We start from the raw sequence: 19,114 nt of genomic DNA on the forward strand, positions 1-19,114 counted from the left end.
CATACCCTTCACCATACCCCCACATCATCACATCCCCTTCACCATACCCTCACATCATCACATACTCCTTCACCATACTCCCCCATCATCACATACCCTTCACCATACCCCCACATCATCACATACCCTTCACCATACCCCCCATCATCACATACCCTTCACCATACCCCCATCATCACATACCCTTCACCATACCCCCATCATCACATACCCTTCACCATACCCCCCCATCATCACATACCCTTCACCATACCCCCCCATCATCACATACCCTTCATCACCCTAATCATATTTACTGTTTAAAAAGGGTTAGTAGATTAGATTCAACTTTATTGTTATTGTGCAGAGTACAAAGACAATGAAATGCAGTCTGCGTCCAACCAGAAGTGCCAAAAAAGCAGAAAAGTGCAAATGTGATATACAAAGTATAGACGGGACAAGAAATATAGTGCAGTGTGGACAGTAGTGTACAGCTGGTTTACATGTTCAGTGTATTAGTAGTTACCTTATAAGAGCAGAATAAATATGGCTATGTAATATTTACATTGTATGAACAGCATGTACAGATATGTGTAATGTAGTAGCAGTAACATTATACTAGTAGTAAGAATAATATAGATATATGCAGTGTATTAACAGAATATATTATAAGAATGTGTAAACCAGTAAGACAGGGTTCCTAAATGTAACAAAAATATATCCTCATGAAAGAAATCAAAAAACAAAAAAAGTGAAAATAGATTAACAGGGCTTTTATTTTGGCAGCGACCCCCCCGGAAGTGGTGTCTGTTGTTGTTTCCCAGTGAGGAGAGAAGCCGTTAGCTGAATCCAGATCAGGGAATCCCAAACAGCGTTTCTTAGTTTGTTGATCAGAGATGGAGCGACACCGGGAACACACGGAGGAGACCAAGCTGCGGGGAGAAGGTTAGTCTGACAATCTAACTGCTCTCATAATCACGCTAAGCTAACGTTAGCCTGCTAGCTGTTAGCATGCAGCTAGCTCCTGAAGCTAACGTGTTTTTATATCAGCGTGCTAACTTTATCCTCACAGTCCTTCAGCTGCAAGAACAACATCCGCTGTCCTAGAGTCAGTTCTGGAAGAAGTACTCAGACCCTTTACTGCAGTTAAAGTACTAATACCACACTGTTACAGCAGGGAATCTTAATGTGTAAAGTAACTAGTAACTAAAGCTGTCAGATGAATGTAGTGGAGTAACTAAAGTAACTAGTAACTAAAGTAACTAGCTAGCTGTAACAGATGAATGTAGCGGAGTAACTAAAGTAACTAGTAACTAAAGCTGGAACAGATGAATGTAGTGGAGTAACTAAAGTAACTAGTAACTAAAGCTGTAACAGATGAACGTAGTGGAGTAACTAAAGTAACTAGTAACTAAAGTAACTAGTAACTAAAGCTGGAACAGATGAATGTAGCGGAGTAACTAAAGTAACTAGTAACTAAAACTGTCAGATGAATGTAGTGGAGTAACTAAAGTAACTAGTAACTAAAGTAACTAGTAACTAAAGCTGTAACAGATGAATGTAGTGGGGTAACTAAAGTAACTAGTAACTAAAGCTGGAACAGATGAATGTAATGGAGTAACTAAAGTAACTAGTAACTAAAGCTGGAACAGATGAATGTAGTGAAGTAACTAAAGTAACTAGTAACTAAAACTGTAACAGATGAATGTAGTGGAGTAACTAAAGTAACTAGTAACTAAAGCTGTAACAGATGAATGTAATGGAGTAACTAAAGTAACTAGTAACTAAAGCTGGAACAGATGAATGTAGTGGAGTAACTAAAGTAACTAGTAACTAAAGCTGGAACAGATGAATGTAGTGGAGTAAAAAGTACAATATTTCTCTCTGAAATGTAGCAGAGTAGAAGTAGAAAGTGGCATGAAAAGAAAAGACTCAAGTAAAACAGTACCTCAACATTTGGTACTCTTCCTGAAAATGACTAGATTTCATTCCTGAGGCTTTTAGCTGACAGATTCTAGCCCACACTGAACTTCAGACCTGGTGAAACACCTTTTTAAAGGGCCAGTACATCCAGTAAGACAGCTTTCTAAGGAACTTGTTGACTGGGAGGTTCCAGACTGAGTCGGACTATGCCAGGCTACATAAGAAGCTACCAGCTGAAATATATATTTCTGAAAAGTTGAAGGCTTAATCTGTGACGCTGTCAAAGCTGGAAGAAGAAATGACTCAACTTCAAAGGGGGGGGTGTCACATGTTATAATAATATAAAATATATCCATACATATCATTTATTAATAAATATAAATCAGTCCATCAGTTGTCCAAAGTGTTGATTTATAACTTTTAGGAACAGGAAATTGGAGAATTGTGTATGCGCGTGTGTGTGTGTCTGTCTGTGTGTGTGTCTGTGTGTGTGTGTGTGTGTCTGTGTGTGAGTGTGTGTTTGTGTCTGGGTTGTTTTTCTAACAACAGCAGTGGCCATAGAGCTAGTTTGTGTCTTTTAGCTCATAGCTTTAGCGGCAGGTGTGTGTGTGTATGCGTCTGTGTGTGTGTGTGTGTGTGTGTGTGTGTGTGTGTGTGTGTGTAAATGATCAGTCACTCTTTCTTCTCCTTTGTTTGGTATCGTAGCTCTGAAACACAAAGCTGCGTTCACACACTCAGATCTGTTACTGCAGTAAAAGTACTAATGCTACAGTGTATAAATACTGTATAGATCAACAGCCAAAAATCTATACACAGAAAACTCATGTTTTTGCCTGTAGTTACTCCCGTTTAAAAACCCAACCGCCGAGGGAACAAATGATCTCAGATATCTGTTTGAGCTCTTCTTCCCTGATCGCAGGAGTCCCAAAATAGTTCATCTACAAAAAGGGGAAAAGGTTGGTATGAGGGCTGCAACTCATTCATTTCATTATGGATTCATCTGCCCATTATTGTTCTCAATTACTTGATTCATTGTTTGCTCTATAAAATGTCAGACAATGGTGAAACATTTCCATTCCCAGTTCCTCAAAGTCCAAGCTGATGTCTTCAAATGTCTTGTATTGAAAGTCCAAAACCGAAGGATGTTTAGATTAATATGATATAAAACAGAGAAGAGCAGGAAAACCTCCATATTTGAGAAGCTAAAAACAACATTTTCGAACGACTAGAGAATGCATTGCTGAAGAAATGGCGTTGTGAATGCTGTGTGCTGAAAGGCTGACGCTACGCTGGTGGCTGGCTTTGAATGTGTAAGGCCTCCTGCACACTGGCTTTCAACTCAGGACAGCGCCACTTGTCACAGATACAGATAGGACTGGAGATGAACACGTAACCACGATCGGCTTCGTGGGAAATTAAGAATCAATGGCAACGACATAACCAATCACACCATGACAGACGCTCCACTTAGCACCAACTGCAATGTTTGATTTTAAATGAATGTAGTCTGGCACACTGGGGTGCTCAGTATTTTCCGCGGTATCGGCGCCTTTGGTGATGCGGAGCATATTAGTAAAGCCACCGTATAGCAAAGCGCCGTCAGAAGAGTGTGACTCGCTCTGAAACGTGTTTTTTTTTAATGTTTTTGTAGTGTTTCCTGGACACAAACCAGTGAGAGCCATTAAAAAGAAATAACTGATTATGAATTATATTTCTGTTAATAATCATGGTGCTGCAGTCTCAGAATGGGATGTAGTATCTTACTTTTTCGCCCGCAGGATTGCACCTAAACAAAATAGGTGTAATACCATTCCAGTTTTCACCAGTAATATTATAGGTTACCTGTGATTAAATATGAAATGAATACACTGTCAATGCTCACACATTGACTCGAGCAGCAATTTTCTCCCACACCAATTCTCTGTCTTTTACAGCAGCCGCTGTCTTGCTTTTTTAACCAAATACATGTTCAAACTCGCTGTTTGAGCACATGAGCGTCGTAGTATCATGGCTCCATTCATGCTGCCTTTTTATTGTGGCGGTGCACGCGCTTAGCTCTGAGTCAACCTGATTGAACCAACTCAAATCAGCTGTTCTGGAACCGAAAACTCAGAGTTTGTTAAACCTCCTTGCTGAAACGGACCCCAGGACCCCAACGCGAAGCCACAGCTGATCAATTATCTGGACTTCTTTCAGCTGATTCATATAGCTGTTCTCCAGACTGAGTCAACAGAATTGTGTCCATGGCGCATTCAATGCTATGCATGGCAACGGTGTGTTATGCTTAACAACTGTCTGTTATCAAGAAAATAACAGACCGCACGCAGAATGCCTTAGAATTCAACCAAGCCATGTAATAATAGTTTTTTACCTTCATTTTACCAGGAAATTCCCATACAAATTAAGAATATGTATATTGATATAAAATTAAAACTAAATTGTCGTTATTGTGTGATTACTAAAATAGGCTCGTGGCACTCGGCCGTAACGTTCGAGTCCAGTGCCGTTAGAACCACAACATGGATCGGTGGATGGCAACAGGTTCTCTGAGGAGAAAAGAAGCAGAGGTTACCAATAATGAAGAGGTTGACAATGAGTCGGAGGCATCTACGAGCCGGATTCCTCATAAAGAAACAAAGAAAAGGAGAGTGAAAAGAAAATACTATGAACGCTACTTAGCATTAGGATTCAGCTACACTGGCCCCGAAGATGAGCCGTTGCCCGTTCGTGTTTGTTGCTACGAGGCACTGGCTAACGAGAGCATGAAACCGTCAAATCGTCGCCGGCATCTGGAAACCAAGCATGGGGAATTTAAGTCCAAGCCATTCAAGTTCTTCAAAAGCGAGCTCCAGGAATACAGCACAAGCAAAAACGTAATGGAATCGACAGGTGGTGCTACTGTTAAAGCAGTGGAAGACTCGTACCGGGTCTCCCAAATCATAGCGAAAAAAGGGATGCCACATACACTCGGCGAGGAGGTGGTGCTGCCAGCAATTAAAGAGACTGTGGGTGTCATGCTGGGTGACAAAGCACGAAAGCAAATTCCAGATTCCATTATCAGACAACACTGTGCAGCGCAGAATCGAGGAGATGGCCAGCAATGTGAAAGACCAGCTGATATCGCGGATCAAAGCCAGTCGATTTTTTTGCTCTTCAGCTGGACGAATCCACCAACATAGCGAACCTCGCCAACATGCTCGCCTACGTAAGGTATGAATACAACGGAGAAATAGAGGACGACTTTCTCTTTTGTAAACCTTTGCAGAAACGCACAACCGCAGAGGCACTTTTTGACACGTTGAACGGTTTCAACATGGGATTGATTGGTCACGATGCGTGGGAATAAGCACAGACGGGGCAGCAGCCATGGTAGGCCAACACAGCGGCCTTGTTAAACGTGTGCAAGCAGTAGCTCCGCAAGCGAAATCTATCCACTGCAGCATCCACAGAGGGGCTCTCGCAGCCAAAAGAATGCCTTCCTGATCTGAAAACTGTTGATGAAGCAGTAAAAACTGTCAATTTCATCAAGGCCCGCCCACTGAGTTCAAGACTGTTTTCAGTTTTATGCGACGAGATGGGCAATGAGCACCGACAATTGCTGCTCCATACCGAGGTCCGGTGGCTGTCAAGAGGGAAGGTGCTTGCACGGCTTTACCAGTTGTGAGATGAGGTGAGACTGTTAGGGTTAGAGGACTAAAATATGAAGAACATGAGACATGGTTTTAAATTGTCATTGTTGCACTTTTTTCAAACTCTGTCTTCCTGGAAGTAGAATACACAGCATTTCCCATTTAAAATGCTGTTTATGTAAATATTTCACAAGTCGGGATTGAGTCCTTTCTCCTTTCAGACTGTTAGTCACTCACCTCCCAGCACCAACTATTTTGCTTTAACTGTAATGCACAAAGTCCTGTTTCAGCTGACCTTCCTATTTACAATCCTTGTAAAGTGTAACCCGTGTAAGTGTACACTGTAGATTGAAATGTGTTGTTGCAATGAAATACATTAGGTTTTCCAAAGGAAACTAATAAAATTAACTCAAACTGTTAATTTTGAGGCCAAATTGTATTTCAACTGTATTTCATTATATATATATATATATATATATATATATATATATATATATATATAATGTGTGTGTATATAGATATGTATGTCGCCGCGTCATGGTAGGTGCGTCGTATATTTGCCAATCACACCTATGATCTATGCATTGTTGTAAGTTTTTATCCGGTAATGCAGCTTGTATATGAAAATCAGGTATCACACTGCATTCAATATCCTTCCATTGTGCTTTGTAAGTGGGATTACACCAGCAGAGTAACGCTCTCATTTGTGCTGAAATGTAATAATTCCTCAGAGATGGAAGACCCCAGCCGCCTTTCTGTTTCGATAGTTGTAGCGTTTTATATCGGATTCAAGGTTTTTTCCCTTGCCACATGAACCTTGAAATCATTTAGTCCCATTCAGCAGATTGGTTTTGAGTAATCATAACTGGGAGCGTTTGAAATAGATATAGGAATCTCGGTAAGATGTTGATTTTAGACTCAGGAAGGGTATGAGATTCCACCTTATAAGATCCTCTTTGATTTTATAGCTCAGGGGGTTGATCATTTTTCTCATGCAATTTTGACAGATCCTTAGGTAAAATCACCCCCAAGTATTTGAAAGATTCTGTCTTCCATCTCAGAGGGTACGATTCCTTTAATTTTTCACATGGACTAAAATTATATGTAAGAGTTTCAGTTTTATTGACGTTCAGTTTATATCCTGATACAGAACCGTAATTTTTTAAGAACATCATGACTTCCGGCAGAGACACCTCAGGGCTTCTAAGGTACAGGAGGACGTCATCCGCGTAACACGCTATTTTATGTTCGACCTTGTTAATTTGTATTCCCTCAATTTTGTCATTCTGTCGGATATACTGGGCTAGTGGTTCTAAAACCATCGCAAAGAGAAGCGTAGACCAAGCACAGGCTTGTCTCACTCCCCTTTCTAACATAAGTGGTTCGGATAAGTGACCGTTTATTTTGATTCTCGGCGTGGGGTTATCATAAATAGCTTTAATGCTATTTATTATTATCTTATTATGCATTTTGCATGCATTTGAGTCTAGAGACGCCATTGTTCCTTTGTTTGCCGAGAACTGGATAAATAAACCTCAGAAAATGCCACCTCTGCCTGGACAATGAACGTTTTTTTATCTCTGTGTAACATTCACTCCATCGGGAGTTAGAGTTGCTTTAATTTAGGCAACAGATTGCAGTCCAACATTTTTTCCACTAGGCTTGAATGTAATTTTTATCTGACTGCCTTAAACTTTAATTAACCTAAACAAACGTATTGCTTGTAAGTTATAACCAAGTTTAATAAAAGTAAATTGCTTATCACCAATCGTTCCGGACCTTTGACCTTGTATATAAATCAGATTTGGACCATTTGAATATAAAGTTTGAGAATCCCTGCTGTAGTGCGTAGTTTCTGTCTCCCTCATGAGGAATTCTAAATAATGACAAAACACTGTCAACGCCTCCACATGATACAAGCCTTCCGTGATCGCGCACCTGAAAACTAGCTAACGGTTAATTCTCCGTGTAAATTCATGTACCGAACCGAGACGCCCGTACCGTTTCGGTTCAATACGAATACATGTACCGTTCCACCCCTACAGCGGACCTGACAAAATGGTGGAAGACGAGGAGATAGATGATGATCTGGTAGCTAAGATAAGTGAAACCGTATTTGCCAAACTCGGCTCCAGTCTGGATATGAAACTCCATCAGATAACTAAATCAGTGAGCTCAGTGTGAGGGAAAAGCTGAAAAGCATATAAAGCAGTGCCGGTAATGGGTCGGAACTCACCAGTACTGAGTATCGGCACTTCTGATGTCCCCATGAGTGCCGCCACCTCCTAAACACCTGCGTAACTGCGTCTCTCATAGCAGGTTAAGTGTGCATTGACACGAAAAAAAGTGATGGTGTGATTCTCCGCAGGGTTGTGCGGCGGAGGGAGTGTCATTAATTGTCCCATCTGTGTGATGTCCTGTTGTGTCCTTTAACCCCCCTGAACTTGGCACAAGTAGACTTTATACTTCACAGTTCCTGTTTTCCGTCAGATGGTTAATAGATCTGGACGTTTCCAAGCGCACTTGAAGGCAGCTTCATTTCCCAAAAGAAAGCGAAGAGACAGAGGGACTGAGGAAACAGTCAGCTGTTCCACAAACTCCCGGGCAGTTCAGTGCTTGTGTTTGGTGTTTAGAAACTTTCTTGTGGCAGCGATAGAGGCAGTGATGTTTCCTGTTTCCTGTCCGGGACTCTCACACCGCCTCAAAACACACCCACAAGTCTGATCTGTGTTACATGATTGGCCCCCTGCAGCAACCCCCTCCACAGCCTAAACACACTACTCCCATTCAACATGGATGGAAAGACCTCAGTTTTTGCCGGACCATCTGACGGCTGACGCAGGTTGTCTGAACCCAGATGTCCGTGTTAACATGGATAATTGTAGTGGATAAACATGTTATTGTAACCCTGATGGCTGGGCCATTGTGCCACCGCCCGACACAGGAGGACACCTGTGATCCAGTGCACAGCCCACATCCGGAGCATAATCCCTCCGCCCCGGCAGTCACCTGATCCCGCACATCGGACCAGCAAGCTGCGGCGTTATATGGCGAGTTCAACCGAAGGAACGTTTGCGTTTGTGGCAGAAAAACATTCTGACAAGAGGATTGTAAAATCAGTAGAGAGCATACGCAGCACCAATACAGACTTTTGCTCCGTGCACCCCTGCACCACTTATACAATAATAAGCTACTCTTTTAATGTCTGTGTCTTAATCAGTTGCATGTTTTCATACAAAAGGAGGTTTTCTATGAAGTCACGATTATGTCATATCTCGCAAATGCTATAAAATATGCTCATTAGCAAATTATATAATTACACACGCGTAGATGTTGTCCTTCACGCACCGATTCAACAATCGAGAGTTGAACAGGCAGCTGTGAGCGTTAAAACAAAAACATAGGGAGAAGGAAAGAGCCTAAGCAGCACGCGTACAGAGCAGCCACCACGCGCCACAGTGTGTCCGCTCTGCGAGCGCTGGAAGGCATACATATTCTCGCAGGTAAACTCTGCTCTCCAAGTTGATTTCTGCGCGTGTGAATGAAATTGACTTTTGACACTTTGGCGGTGGAAACCAAGGAGGCACTGGCCCTCCTATGATTGTTCACTTTCAAGGCGATCTAACCCACGGACCTCTGTAGTTTACCTTGATTGACAGATGTTGGTTGCAAAATGCGAGCATTTGGTCGCAGTCTGGAGCCCTGCTGTCTGATCCGGTGCAGCAAAGTTATCTTATCTTCCAGTTCGGAGATTTTCTCAGACAGACCACGACAGCTTTTACAGCCGGAGCCGGGTGGAGGCATGAGTTGTTTTTTTAAGGGTTTTGTATGATGATCTTTGGGGACCTGGGATGAATCGGTAGCCTGACGTCATCATACTCAGATTCTAGTCAGAATATGAGTCTGATACAACTCTATTGGGCTGTGATTATGGGGCGTGTTTTAACCGAACCAAGAAAGAAAATGCCTCTGCACTCAATTGGATAGACCTACAACCAATCAGAGCAACGGCGTTGTCAACAGAACTCAACACCAATGAGACGAGACAAGACGGTGTATCATCTCCATAGCAACCACTGTTTGCACTTCCGTCCTAACTTCCGACTTTTAGACTTTTTTGTAGCTGGATATGTCATTTGTTTCGTGTAAATATGAATGTGAATACGTTAGTGATAGTGAGATGCTTGCTACAGTTGCATTTGTAGTGATGAATCGGCGAAAACACGTTTTATTTCTCAGATTTACGGCTTTGTTTTAACGCCGCTTTGCGCTCTCTCTCTTCAGTCACTCTCTATCTCTCACGACCATATAACGTTACGGTGCTTTCAGGCGGTCGTTGAGGCTCCGTCTAAAACATAAAAATAAAATGGATTATTGATAATTTTATTTCTATAGTTTATTGCTGACTTTACCAGCTGACTTATCTATTGACTGTTGAAACAGGAGAAGTCTCTTACGTTCTAAAACCAGCTTCTGCGACTTGAACAGCTGAGTCGCAGTGACACCATCAACTGGTTTGAGTCGAGCTGAGACGGGCCGGTTGAGGATTTTAAAATGAATGCGCTGTCGATATCTTCTGTAACAGACGCAATGGCGGAATCTTCACATCTCAATTTTCCACCGGCAGCCCTCTTTGTTGTAAACAAATTCAACCCAAGCGCTCTTTGGTGACGAGGTTGATTAGGTTACTGTTGATCATCTGTCCATCGTATAAAGCCCGCCCTGACAATGTGATTGGTCCGAATAGCTCTGGTTCAAGCATAGTTGCTCCACAACGGATCAAGTCCAGCCCGAACTTCCCGACCTCAAATGTTGTGGGGCAGGCTAATAAATCGGATGATTTCATTATGAAGCTGCGTCATAATCACAGTGAAATCAGCTAATTAGGAAAGTATTGTTGAGACTGATATTTAATGTATGTCTGTCTGTGTTTCAGCTTTACCTCCAGACGTTGTGGAAGTGATTGTTGGTGAAGAAGAGCAGCAGGAGTGTAGCTCCAGTGTGGACCAGCAGGAGCCAGAGTCCCCCCCACACATTAAAAAGGAACAGGAGGAACTGTGGAGCAGTCATGAGGGAGAGCAGCTTCAAGCGCTGGAGGAGGCTGATATCACCAAGTTCCCATTCACTCAGTGTGGAAAAATATTTGGATTCAAGGGAAGTCTGAATAGACACATGATAACTCACAACGGAGAGACACCTTTTAGATGCTCAGTCTGTAAGAAATCTTTTACACAGAGAGGAGAGTTACAGAGACACATGTTGATTCACACAGGAGAAAAGCCTTTCAGCTGCTCAGTCTGTAAGAAATATTTTACACAGAGTGGACATTTACAGTCACACATGGTAGTCCACACAGGAGAGAAAAGATTCAGCTGCAGTGTTTGTAACAAAAGATTTGTCTGGCGTTCTGATGTCAAAACACATAAATGTGTTGGTCCGATGGAAACAGAAGCTGATGGAGAGGACTGTGGAGGACCAGAACCAGCCAGGAATTCACATCTACTTTTACAACCAGAGACTGAAGACCAGACTAGAGACTCTTCTGAACCTGAGACTGATGACAGTGCTGATTGGAAGGAGACCAGAGAACCTCAGTCAGCTTTAAACTCTCTGAAACATGATTCAAGATGTAAGAAAACATTCAGCTGCTCGGAGTGTGGGAGAAGATTTGGAACAAAGCAACACCTACAGAGACACATGATAACTCACACAGGAGAAAAACCTTTTATCTGCTCTGAGTGTGGTAAAGCTTTCTCTGATAGTGGAACCCTGAAGAAACACATGATAACTCACACAGGAGAAAAACCTTTCAGCTGCTCAGTTTGTAAGAAATATTTTACACAGAGTGGAAATTTACAAAAACACATGAGAATCCACACAGGAGAAAAGCCCTTTGGCTGCTCTGAGTGTGGTAGAGCTTTCACTGATAGTGGAAACCTGAAGAACCACATGATGACTCATTCTGGAGAAAAACCTTTCAGCTGCCCAGTCTGTAAGAAATCTTTGACACAGAGTGGAGCTTTAAAGATGCACATGAGAATCCACACAGGAGAAAAACCTTTCAGCTGCTCAGTTTGTAACAGAAGATTTGCCCAGCGGTCTAATTTCAAAAAACATAAATGTGTTGGTCAGATGGTAACAGAAGCTGATGGAGAGGACTGTGGAGGACCAGAACCAGCCAGGAACTCACATCCATTTTTACAACCAGAGACTAAAGACCAGACTGGAGACTCTTCTGAACCTAAGGCTGGTGACATGGAATAATGTTTGTGCCTATTAGTCCAAGCAAAACTTCTCAAGTATCAAACAAAAATCTTTATGTATCAACATCTAGATAGAAGACATTATATTGTGTGGTAGGAAAAAGTACACTCTTATTTTTTATTTTAAATATTTTATTAGTCTGTTATATAATCAATTATAATCAAGAAATCAGACAAATGTAACCACCTGATATTTTATAGGCCCCACACATGTATTCACTTTTTTCTAAGTAACGTAATTTTGTTTATCATGTTTAAGCACAATTTAGGCCCAGCAGTCTCAGGTGTGTCAGGGAGACATGAAGTGCAGGTTGAAAGCTATCTTTAGTTTAAACAAGGGTGATATGAGGGAGGTAGCATAGGGAAGTTAGCCTAGCATGGTGTTTCCTGTCAGGGAGCGGAGGAGTTTTCTCTTTGAATCAAAGCTGAGATGGACATATTATGATCTGTATAAAACTATAAAAACTCATTTCTGCATTGTTATGTTCCAAGGTAATATGATCAGTGATACCAACATGATTAAGGTCTTTTGACATGTATAGTGTCTCCTATGCCACTAATTAGGCCATGGTAAAGCTAACAAAGTAAAGAAATATAATGGTTTGATATGACCTGTGTGGTACACCAGGACATGCTGAGTACCCTCCAGGATGAAATAAAGTTAAATCATTTGAAGTAAACCATCTGTTGACTAGCATGTACGTTAGTAATTATTGTCTGGGTCACAACGACCTAGGTGTACTTAAAAAAAGGAAGATGAGAGGACTGTTAGTAAAGATATCACCAGTTCAGCTCCATCTTAAGATGTAATGAACATGATGTAACTGTGAGCGTGAATGTGTCCAACTGGAACCGCCCAAAACGCTGTATAAGAAGAGAGTCATATGAAACTTAGATTCAGTTGTCTATTCGACTGACTATCACCGGTGGTCAGTTGATGTGTCTGAGGCAGCTTGGTTTGTTTGTTAAAATGTAACAAATAAATCTGCATGGAGTGAATTTCCAACAGTCTCATGAGTCTTCATGGTGTCCTCGCATAGAAATAAAATGGATAGAAAGGCCATTGGTGAACCCTGGGGGCTAATTGTTGATTTGTTTAATGCACTTCCTCAGTGTTTGTATTGAACCATAGTTCCCTGGTGATGTGGTTATATAAATGTGTGTCTGCATAGTATGGTAACTTTTTTTGTTGTTGTCCATAATCTGAGCCAGTGGAAGCATGTAGATGTTAAATACAACGGACCCCAGAATGGAGCCTTGGAGAACTCCACATTTCATATTTGTCCGCTCAGATGTTTATCTATAGACACAAAGTAGTCCCTGTTCTTTAAGTAGGATTCAAACCAGTTATATACCAAACAATGAAATAAGAAAAAGATAAGCCTTAGGTGTAATTGTCAGTCTTTACCAAGCCCCCAGGAACAGCGCCATGTCTTGAAGCAACCATGGGCTTAGCGGCCAATGGTGGAATTGCAAGGTCTGTCAACCAGCTGGCCCAGAAAGACATTTCCCATAGACTTTACATGGCAAAAAAGAAACGTCTATATGTCAGCGGATAATTCTTTTGGGGAAACATCAACTTAACAGTCCGAACACTTAAATGGTCCTTGTTCAAACATCATGTTTTAAATTGCACTAATAGCCAAATCCAGAATTATTTAACAGACATTTAGAACGCGAGCAGACCCGCGGGACTGCGCCCACGTCGTAAACGCTGTAAAATGGCTGTAATTCATGTGTATTATCTAATGATACATCAGAGTGGTGTATGCTGTAAAGCCTGTAACCTGGATGCAATGTTATAAACGTCTCTGTTCCCAAACTGCCAGGGCTAGCTATCTTCAGCGGTAGCTAGAATGAACAGGGCTTCAAGTCGAACACCCTAACCAGTTCTCTTAATACATCCATGGTCTTTACAGCTTGAGCACTCTGGAAGTTAGTATGCAGAAGAATGTAGTCACGGTTTTCCTCAATGTGTGTTTCCTGGTTTCCTGCAGATGTGCAGCAGCTGTTGGTAGTTAAAGAAGAGGTTCCCCCTGAGCAGCAGGCGTGTAGCTCCAGTGTGGACCAGCAGCTTCAAGGGCTGGAGGAGGCTGATATCACCAAGTTCCCATTCACTCTTGTCCCTGTGAAGAGTGAAGATGATGAAGAGAAAGGTAGGAACAACGTGGACGTGTTTATTTAACGTGGAAACACTCTGCAGAAGTCTAGGGCTGCCCCCTCTGAGTGGATTAGTCGACTCATCGGTCGTTTTTAAGATGTTGTATTGATGTCTAAACTTAACTGTCTTCGCTGTATGATGCTCACCTTTTGTTGGCTAAACTTGTAATGGCCTCTAAGAGGACTGTCACCTCCCGGTGCTCAGTATCCAGCGTCATGAGACCCGCCGGCGGTCGCTTATTTCATGTGGTATCATACGAACAAAGAATGCGTTTTCCAATCTGTGTGGGTATGCTAAATTACACTCTATAGATTTCCAACAAGTAACAGAGTCAGGACTAAGTCAATCTGATAATGATCTCAAGGCAGGGTCCAAAATAATGACCATGTTTAAAATTATGAATTAAAAGTCCACTCTCTGATTTGTGATGTTAGAGAGTTGTCAGCTTTATGCGCGGTTGTTTTCCCACCCCAAATACATTTTGTCCCAGTAATCAGTTGGAGGTGGTAAAGGTAACATGGAGAAGAAAATAATTTATGGTAGTATATCCATCTTAACTATTGACACTCGAGCTTGTAGTGATTTTGGGAGGTAAGACCATCGATCAAGATCAGGTTCAATTACATTATAGATGTCCTGGAAGTTTGTATTAGCAATACTAATTAATGAGGGCAAAATGTCCACCCCTGAGTAGTCTATATCGTCAATGTTCCACTTCCGGGATTGCTCCGGTGCCGATGGAAATTCCGCCGGATGGCCCTCATTTAGGCCAGATATCCGTCACCTTCCTCTTCCTTTGTGTTGGCATTCTAAACTCCGGTGGATTTATGAGGACTATGGTTAACTGCTCCTCAGATCTCTGCAGGGTAAATCCAGACAGCTAGCTAGACTATCTGTCCAATCTGAGTTTTCTGTTGCACGACTAAAACTACTTTTGAACGTACACGTTCCACCAAAACAAGTTCCTTCTTGAGGTTATTTTGCAGAGGCACTGAGGCTCCTTCGGCACTTAGCACCGCCCAAGATGATTGTGATTGTTTTAAAGAAATGCCAATAAACCAGAGCACGTTTTTCTCCCATCCTGGAATGCTGTGTGGACTAACCAGACCTTCCTTCGCAGGGCTGTGGAGGAAGGTCTGGCAAAGCGAGACTAATCCTCAATTGCTTAAATTGTTTGACAGTAGGAATAAGTTGGAGTAATGAGCTAGGGTCCAGTTTTGAATTTAATGGAAATAGTGCTGATTTTGTTGAGTTAAGTTTTATAACAGGACAGGGAACTGAATTCTGCAAAAGTATCTAAAATATAAGGTACTAAAATGCTAGCTTTGTTTAAGTGTAACAAAATATCAGCATTAGGACTGGGACGATTCCTCAACGTCATTGATTACAAAAATACGTTGATTTGCATAACTTGCAAATCAAAAAAGATCATAAAAGATGGCATCCCCCAACACATACACACCAAGCTGACGGCCAGGTACTAGTGGCGACGACGGCCGACTGTGGTGTCGCCTCACATAGTCACTCGTCGCCGGTCGTCTTGGCCAAAAAATAGCACTTCTAACAGCCAAGTACAACATACATTCTGCGCACGCAGTACAAAAACCAGATAACATTGCTATGATACCCAAAACAAACAGCATTTGTTCAAGCAGCATACAGAGCCTACAGTCCCTCTGCTTCAGTCCCCACCGGGAAGACAGCGGTAACCGGGAGATGCTAACCAGACTGTGCCTTTCCCGTTCTGTCATCTGTTCTCTCTGCAAAGAAGCCTCCCTATGTGGGAGTGAAGCAGAACTACCGAACTGCTGGATGCTGGCTCGTTAGCTAACGTTAGCTTGCTAATTTCACACACCCAAATTGCCTTCATCATACACTGGTTACAGAAAATTAGCCAAACAAAATTGTCACTTATCTGGTGATAGCAATGTGCTTTCCTTCCATTTGACAACAGCGTGTGAATTAACCACTAGCTAAATAGTACTAATTTAGAGGCTGGGCATCTGGCTGGTAAGCTAGCTAGCTTGCTTGCTAGGGGGCTAATTGTTTAGCGGTGCAGAGAGAGAGAAAGAGAGGTCAATTATGGTCTTTATATTAAATATCACAATATAGGATATTAGTTTGTTACAGTCCACTTTCAATGACCTCCAGACCTTCCTGTTAAGTTTAAATATTGTTCTCACCACTGTCAGTTACACTGTGAGTTATGAAAATGTCAGGGGTTGTGATTGTTCCTAAACGGAGGCAAATTGTTGAATGGTGCAGTTGTCTTGGTTTTGTCTGACGTCCCAGTTTTCCTCAATTTGTGTTTCCTACAGATGCTGCAGTTCAGCAGCTGTTGGTGGTTAAAGATTGGGTTCCCCCTGAGCAGCAGGGGTGTAGCTCCAGTGTGGACCAGCAGGAGCCAGAGTCCCCCCACACACACATTAAAGAGGAACAGGAGGAACTGAGTATCAGTCAGGAGGGAGAGCATCTTCAAGGGCAGGAGGAGGCTGATATCACCAAGTTCTCATTCACTCCTGTCCCTGTGAAGAGTGAAGATGATGAAGAGAAAGCTCAGTCCTCACAGCTTCATCAAAGACAAACACAACACATGGAAACAGAAGCTGATGGAGAGGACTGTGGAGGACCAGAACCAGCCAGGAACTCACATCCACTTTTACAACCAGAGACTGAAGACTAGACTGGAGACTCTTCTGATCCTGAGACTGATGACAGTGCTGATTGGAAGGAGACCAGAGAACCTCAGTCAGCTTTAAACTCTCTGAAACATGATTCAAGATGTAAGAAAACATTCAGCTGCTCTAAGTGTGGGAAAAGATTTGGCTTCAAGTCACTTCTGAAAAGACACATAATCACTCACAGAGGAGAAAAACCTTTCAGCTGCTCTGAGTGTGGTAAAGCTTTCACTGAACGTGGACACCTGAAGACACACATGATGACTCATTCTGGAGAAAAACCTTTCAGCTGCTCAGTTTGTAAGAAATATTTAGGTGGACATTTACAAAAACACATGAGAATCCACACAGGAGAAAAACCTTTTAGTTGCTCAGTTTGTAAGAAATCTTTTACACAGAGAGGAAATTTACGGTCACACATGGTGGTCCACACAGGAGAGAAAAGATTCAGCTGCAGTGTTTGTAACAAAAGATTTGTGTGGCGTCCTGATGTCAAAACACATAAATGTGTTGGTCCGATGGAAACAGAAGCTGATGGAGAGGACTGTGGAGGACCAGAACCAGCCAGGAACTCGCATCCACATTTACAACCAGAGACTGAAGACCAGACTGGAGACTCTTCTGAACCTGAGGCTGGTGACATGGAATAATGTTTGTTCCTTTAAGTCCAAGAAAAACTTCTCAAGTATCAAACAAAAACCTTAATGTATCAACATCTAGATAGAAGACATTATATTGTGTGGTAGGAAAAAGTACAAATAGTCATATAATCATTTATAATCAAGAAATCAGACAAATGTAACCACCTGATATTTTATAGCGCCCACACATATATTCACTTCTTTCTAAGTAACGTATGTTTAACAAGATTCACTATTAATCATGTATCAATATGGGAGTTTATTCAAAACACATTGGGTTCATGTTTTAATTTTGTGTATCATGTTTAAGCACAATTTAGGCCCAGCAGTCTCAGAGAGGAGACTTTTCTCTCTGTGTCAGGGAGACAGGAAGTGCAGGTTGAAAGCTATCTTTAGTTTAAACAAGAGAGATGTGAGGGAGGTAGCATAGGGAAGTTAGCCTAGCATGGTGTTTCCTGTCAGGGAGAGGAGGAGTTTTCTCTTTGAATCAAAGCTGAAATAGACATATTATGATCTGTATAAAACTATAAAAACTCACTTGTGCATTGCTATGTTCCAAGGTAATATGATCAGTGACACCAACATTATTAATATCAACAATCTCTGGAATTTTCATGGTGTCCTCGCATAGAAATAAAATGGATAGAAAAACAACAAGGAGTTTGATGCACCAGGATCGTTTTTTTAGATGAAAATGTATGTTTATGTATGTTAACAACCACAAGTAGATTAAGTGTCTAAGCATCTCCACACTGTATGAGCACATAGGGAGCGCAGGACCCCCCCTATCCTCCCCTCCTCTCAGAAGGTAATGTCTTTATTTCTCCCCGAACACACACTCACACAGGCGGGAGGCGCCGGCGTTAACCTGCAGCTCCTGCCTTCCATTAAGACCGGTTATTACTGCCACATTCACCCCATCAGGTCTCGGTGCTGCTGATTCGCATGACTCAGCATTGTGTGGAAGCGTCACTGTACGTTCAGAAACAATAGCCTCTTTCCAACCAAGTAGTTACAGGAACGTAGTTATAGGAACAGTCCACTTCTAAACAGTTCTACTCTCCCCCAAAACCGATTTTTTGCACTGGCCAAGTGGCTATAGGAACTGGTAGGAGGGGTAAGGGAGTGACGCAAGCACGGCAACGGTCTTTATAGCATCGTCACTTGACTTTAGCACCAAATACAACAACAAACCAGCATGGAGGAGGCCATTGGAATGTTACTGTTGTGCCTTGCCGGGATCCTCATAACGGAGTTCGAACGGCGGCGTTTAAAGACTAGGCTGGAGTACTTAACAGAGAAACACAGAAGACGAAGGCTCCAGCGTAATATGATCCTAATTAATATGATGGAAGATAGAAAAGCAGAGCGCCACAGGTGAACGAAACGATGGGTAAGTTTAATTAGCATTAACAGTTAGCTGGTTGAATGTGTGATGTTTGTCTTATGAGTTAGCATACGTAGGCGAATTGCAACAGACAAGGAAGAATATGTACTGTCTGTGTTTCAGACATTGCGAGGTCACTAAGGGTTCCTATGCGGAAAAGAGAAAAGACCCTGACCTGAAGTAGGAGCTGAAAAAGTTTCAGGAACTGCGGTCAGAGGAACTTAATATTCCCCAAATTGGTCCAGTCGGAACGTTATGTTCTAGGAACTGCAAAAATACCTCTGGTCGGAAAGGGACTTTAGAAAGTCGCTGTGGTCTCCGCACATGCTTCATATATGGTCCTACCTGAGCAGAGCTTTATGTGAGGGGGGAGATCAAGATTCAAAATGCTTTATTATTCCCACAACGGGGAAATTCACACTGTTGCTACAGCAAGGGATAGGGGGAAAAGTA

At 42.1% G+C, this 19,114-nt stretch overlaps 1 protein-coding gene across 2 annotated transcripts; it reads left to right on the forward strand.

The window, feature by feature from the left end:
• The first annotated feature begins 777 nt into the window (after window positions 1-777).
• LOC144528455 (uncharacterized) lies at window positions 778-17,050 on the forward strand. 2 transcript variants are annotated; one of them, XM_078267032.1, is made up of 3 exons: window positions 778-924; window positions 13,792-13,950; window positions 16,274-17,050. In XM_078267032.1, the coding sequence occupies exons 1-3, from the start codon at window positions 876-878 to the stop codon at window positions 16,636-16,638; spliced, it is 573 nt and encodes a 190-aa protein (XP_078123158.1). In that variant the 5' UTR covers window positions 778-875; the 3' UTR covers window positions 16,639-17,050. The 2 variants fall into 2 exon arrangements, with proteins under 2 accessions (XP_078123158.1, XP_078123157.1); XM_078267031.1 differs by lacking the exons at window positions 13,792-13,950; window positions 16,274-17,050 and adding an exon at window positions 10,468-13,784.
• Window positions 17,051-19,114: the final 2,064 nt, after the last annotated feature.

This window comes from Sander vitreus, chromosome 14 (genome assembly GCF_031162955.1).
Source record: "Sander vitreus isolate 19-12246 chromosome 14, sanVit1, whole genome shotgun sequence".
In the NCBI taxonomy this organism is placed as follows: Eukaryota; Metazoa; Chordata; class Actinopteri; order Perciformes; family Percidae; genus Sander; species Sander vitreus.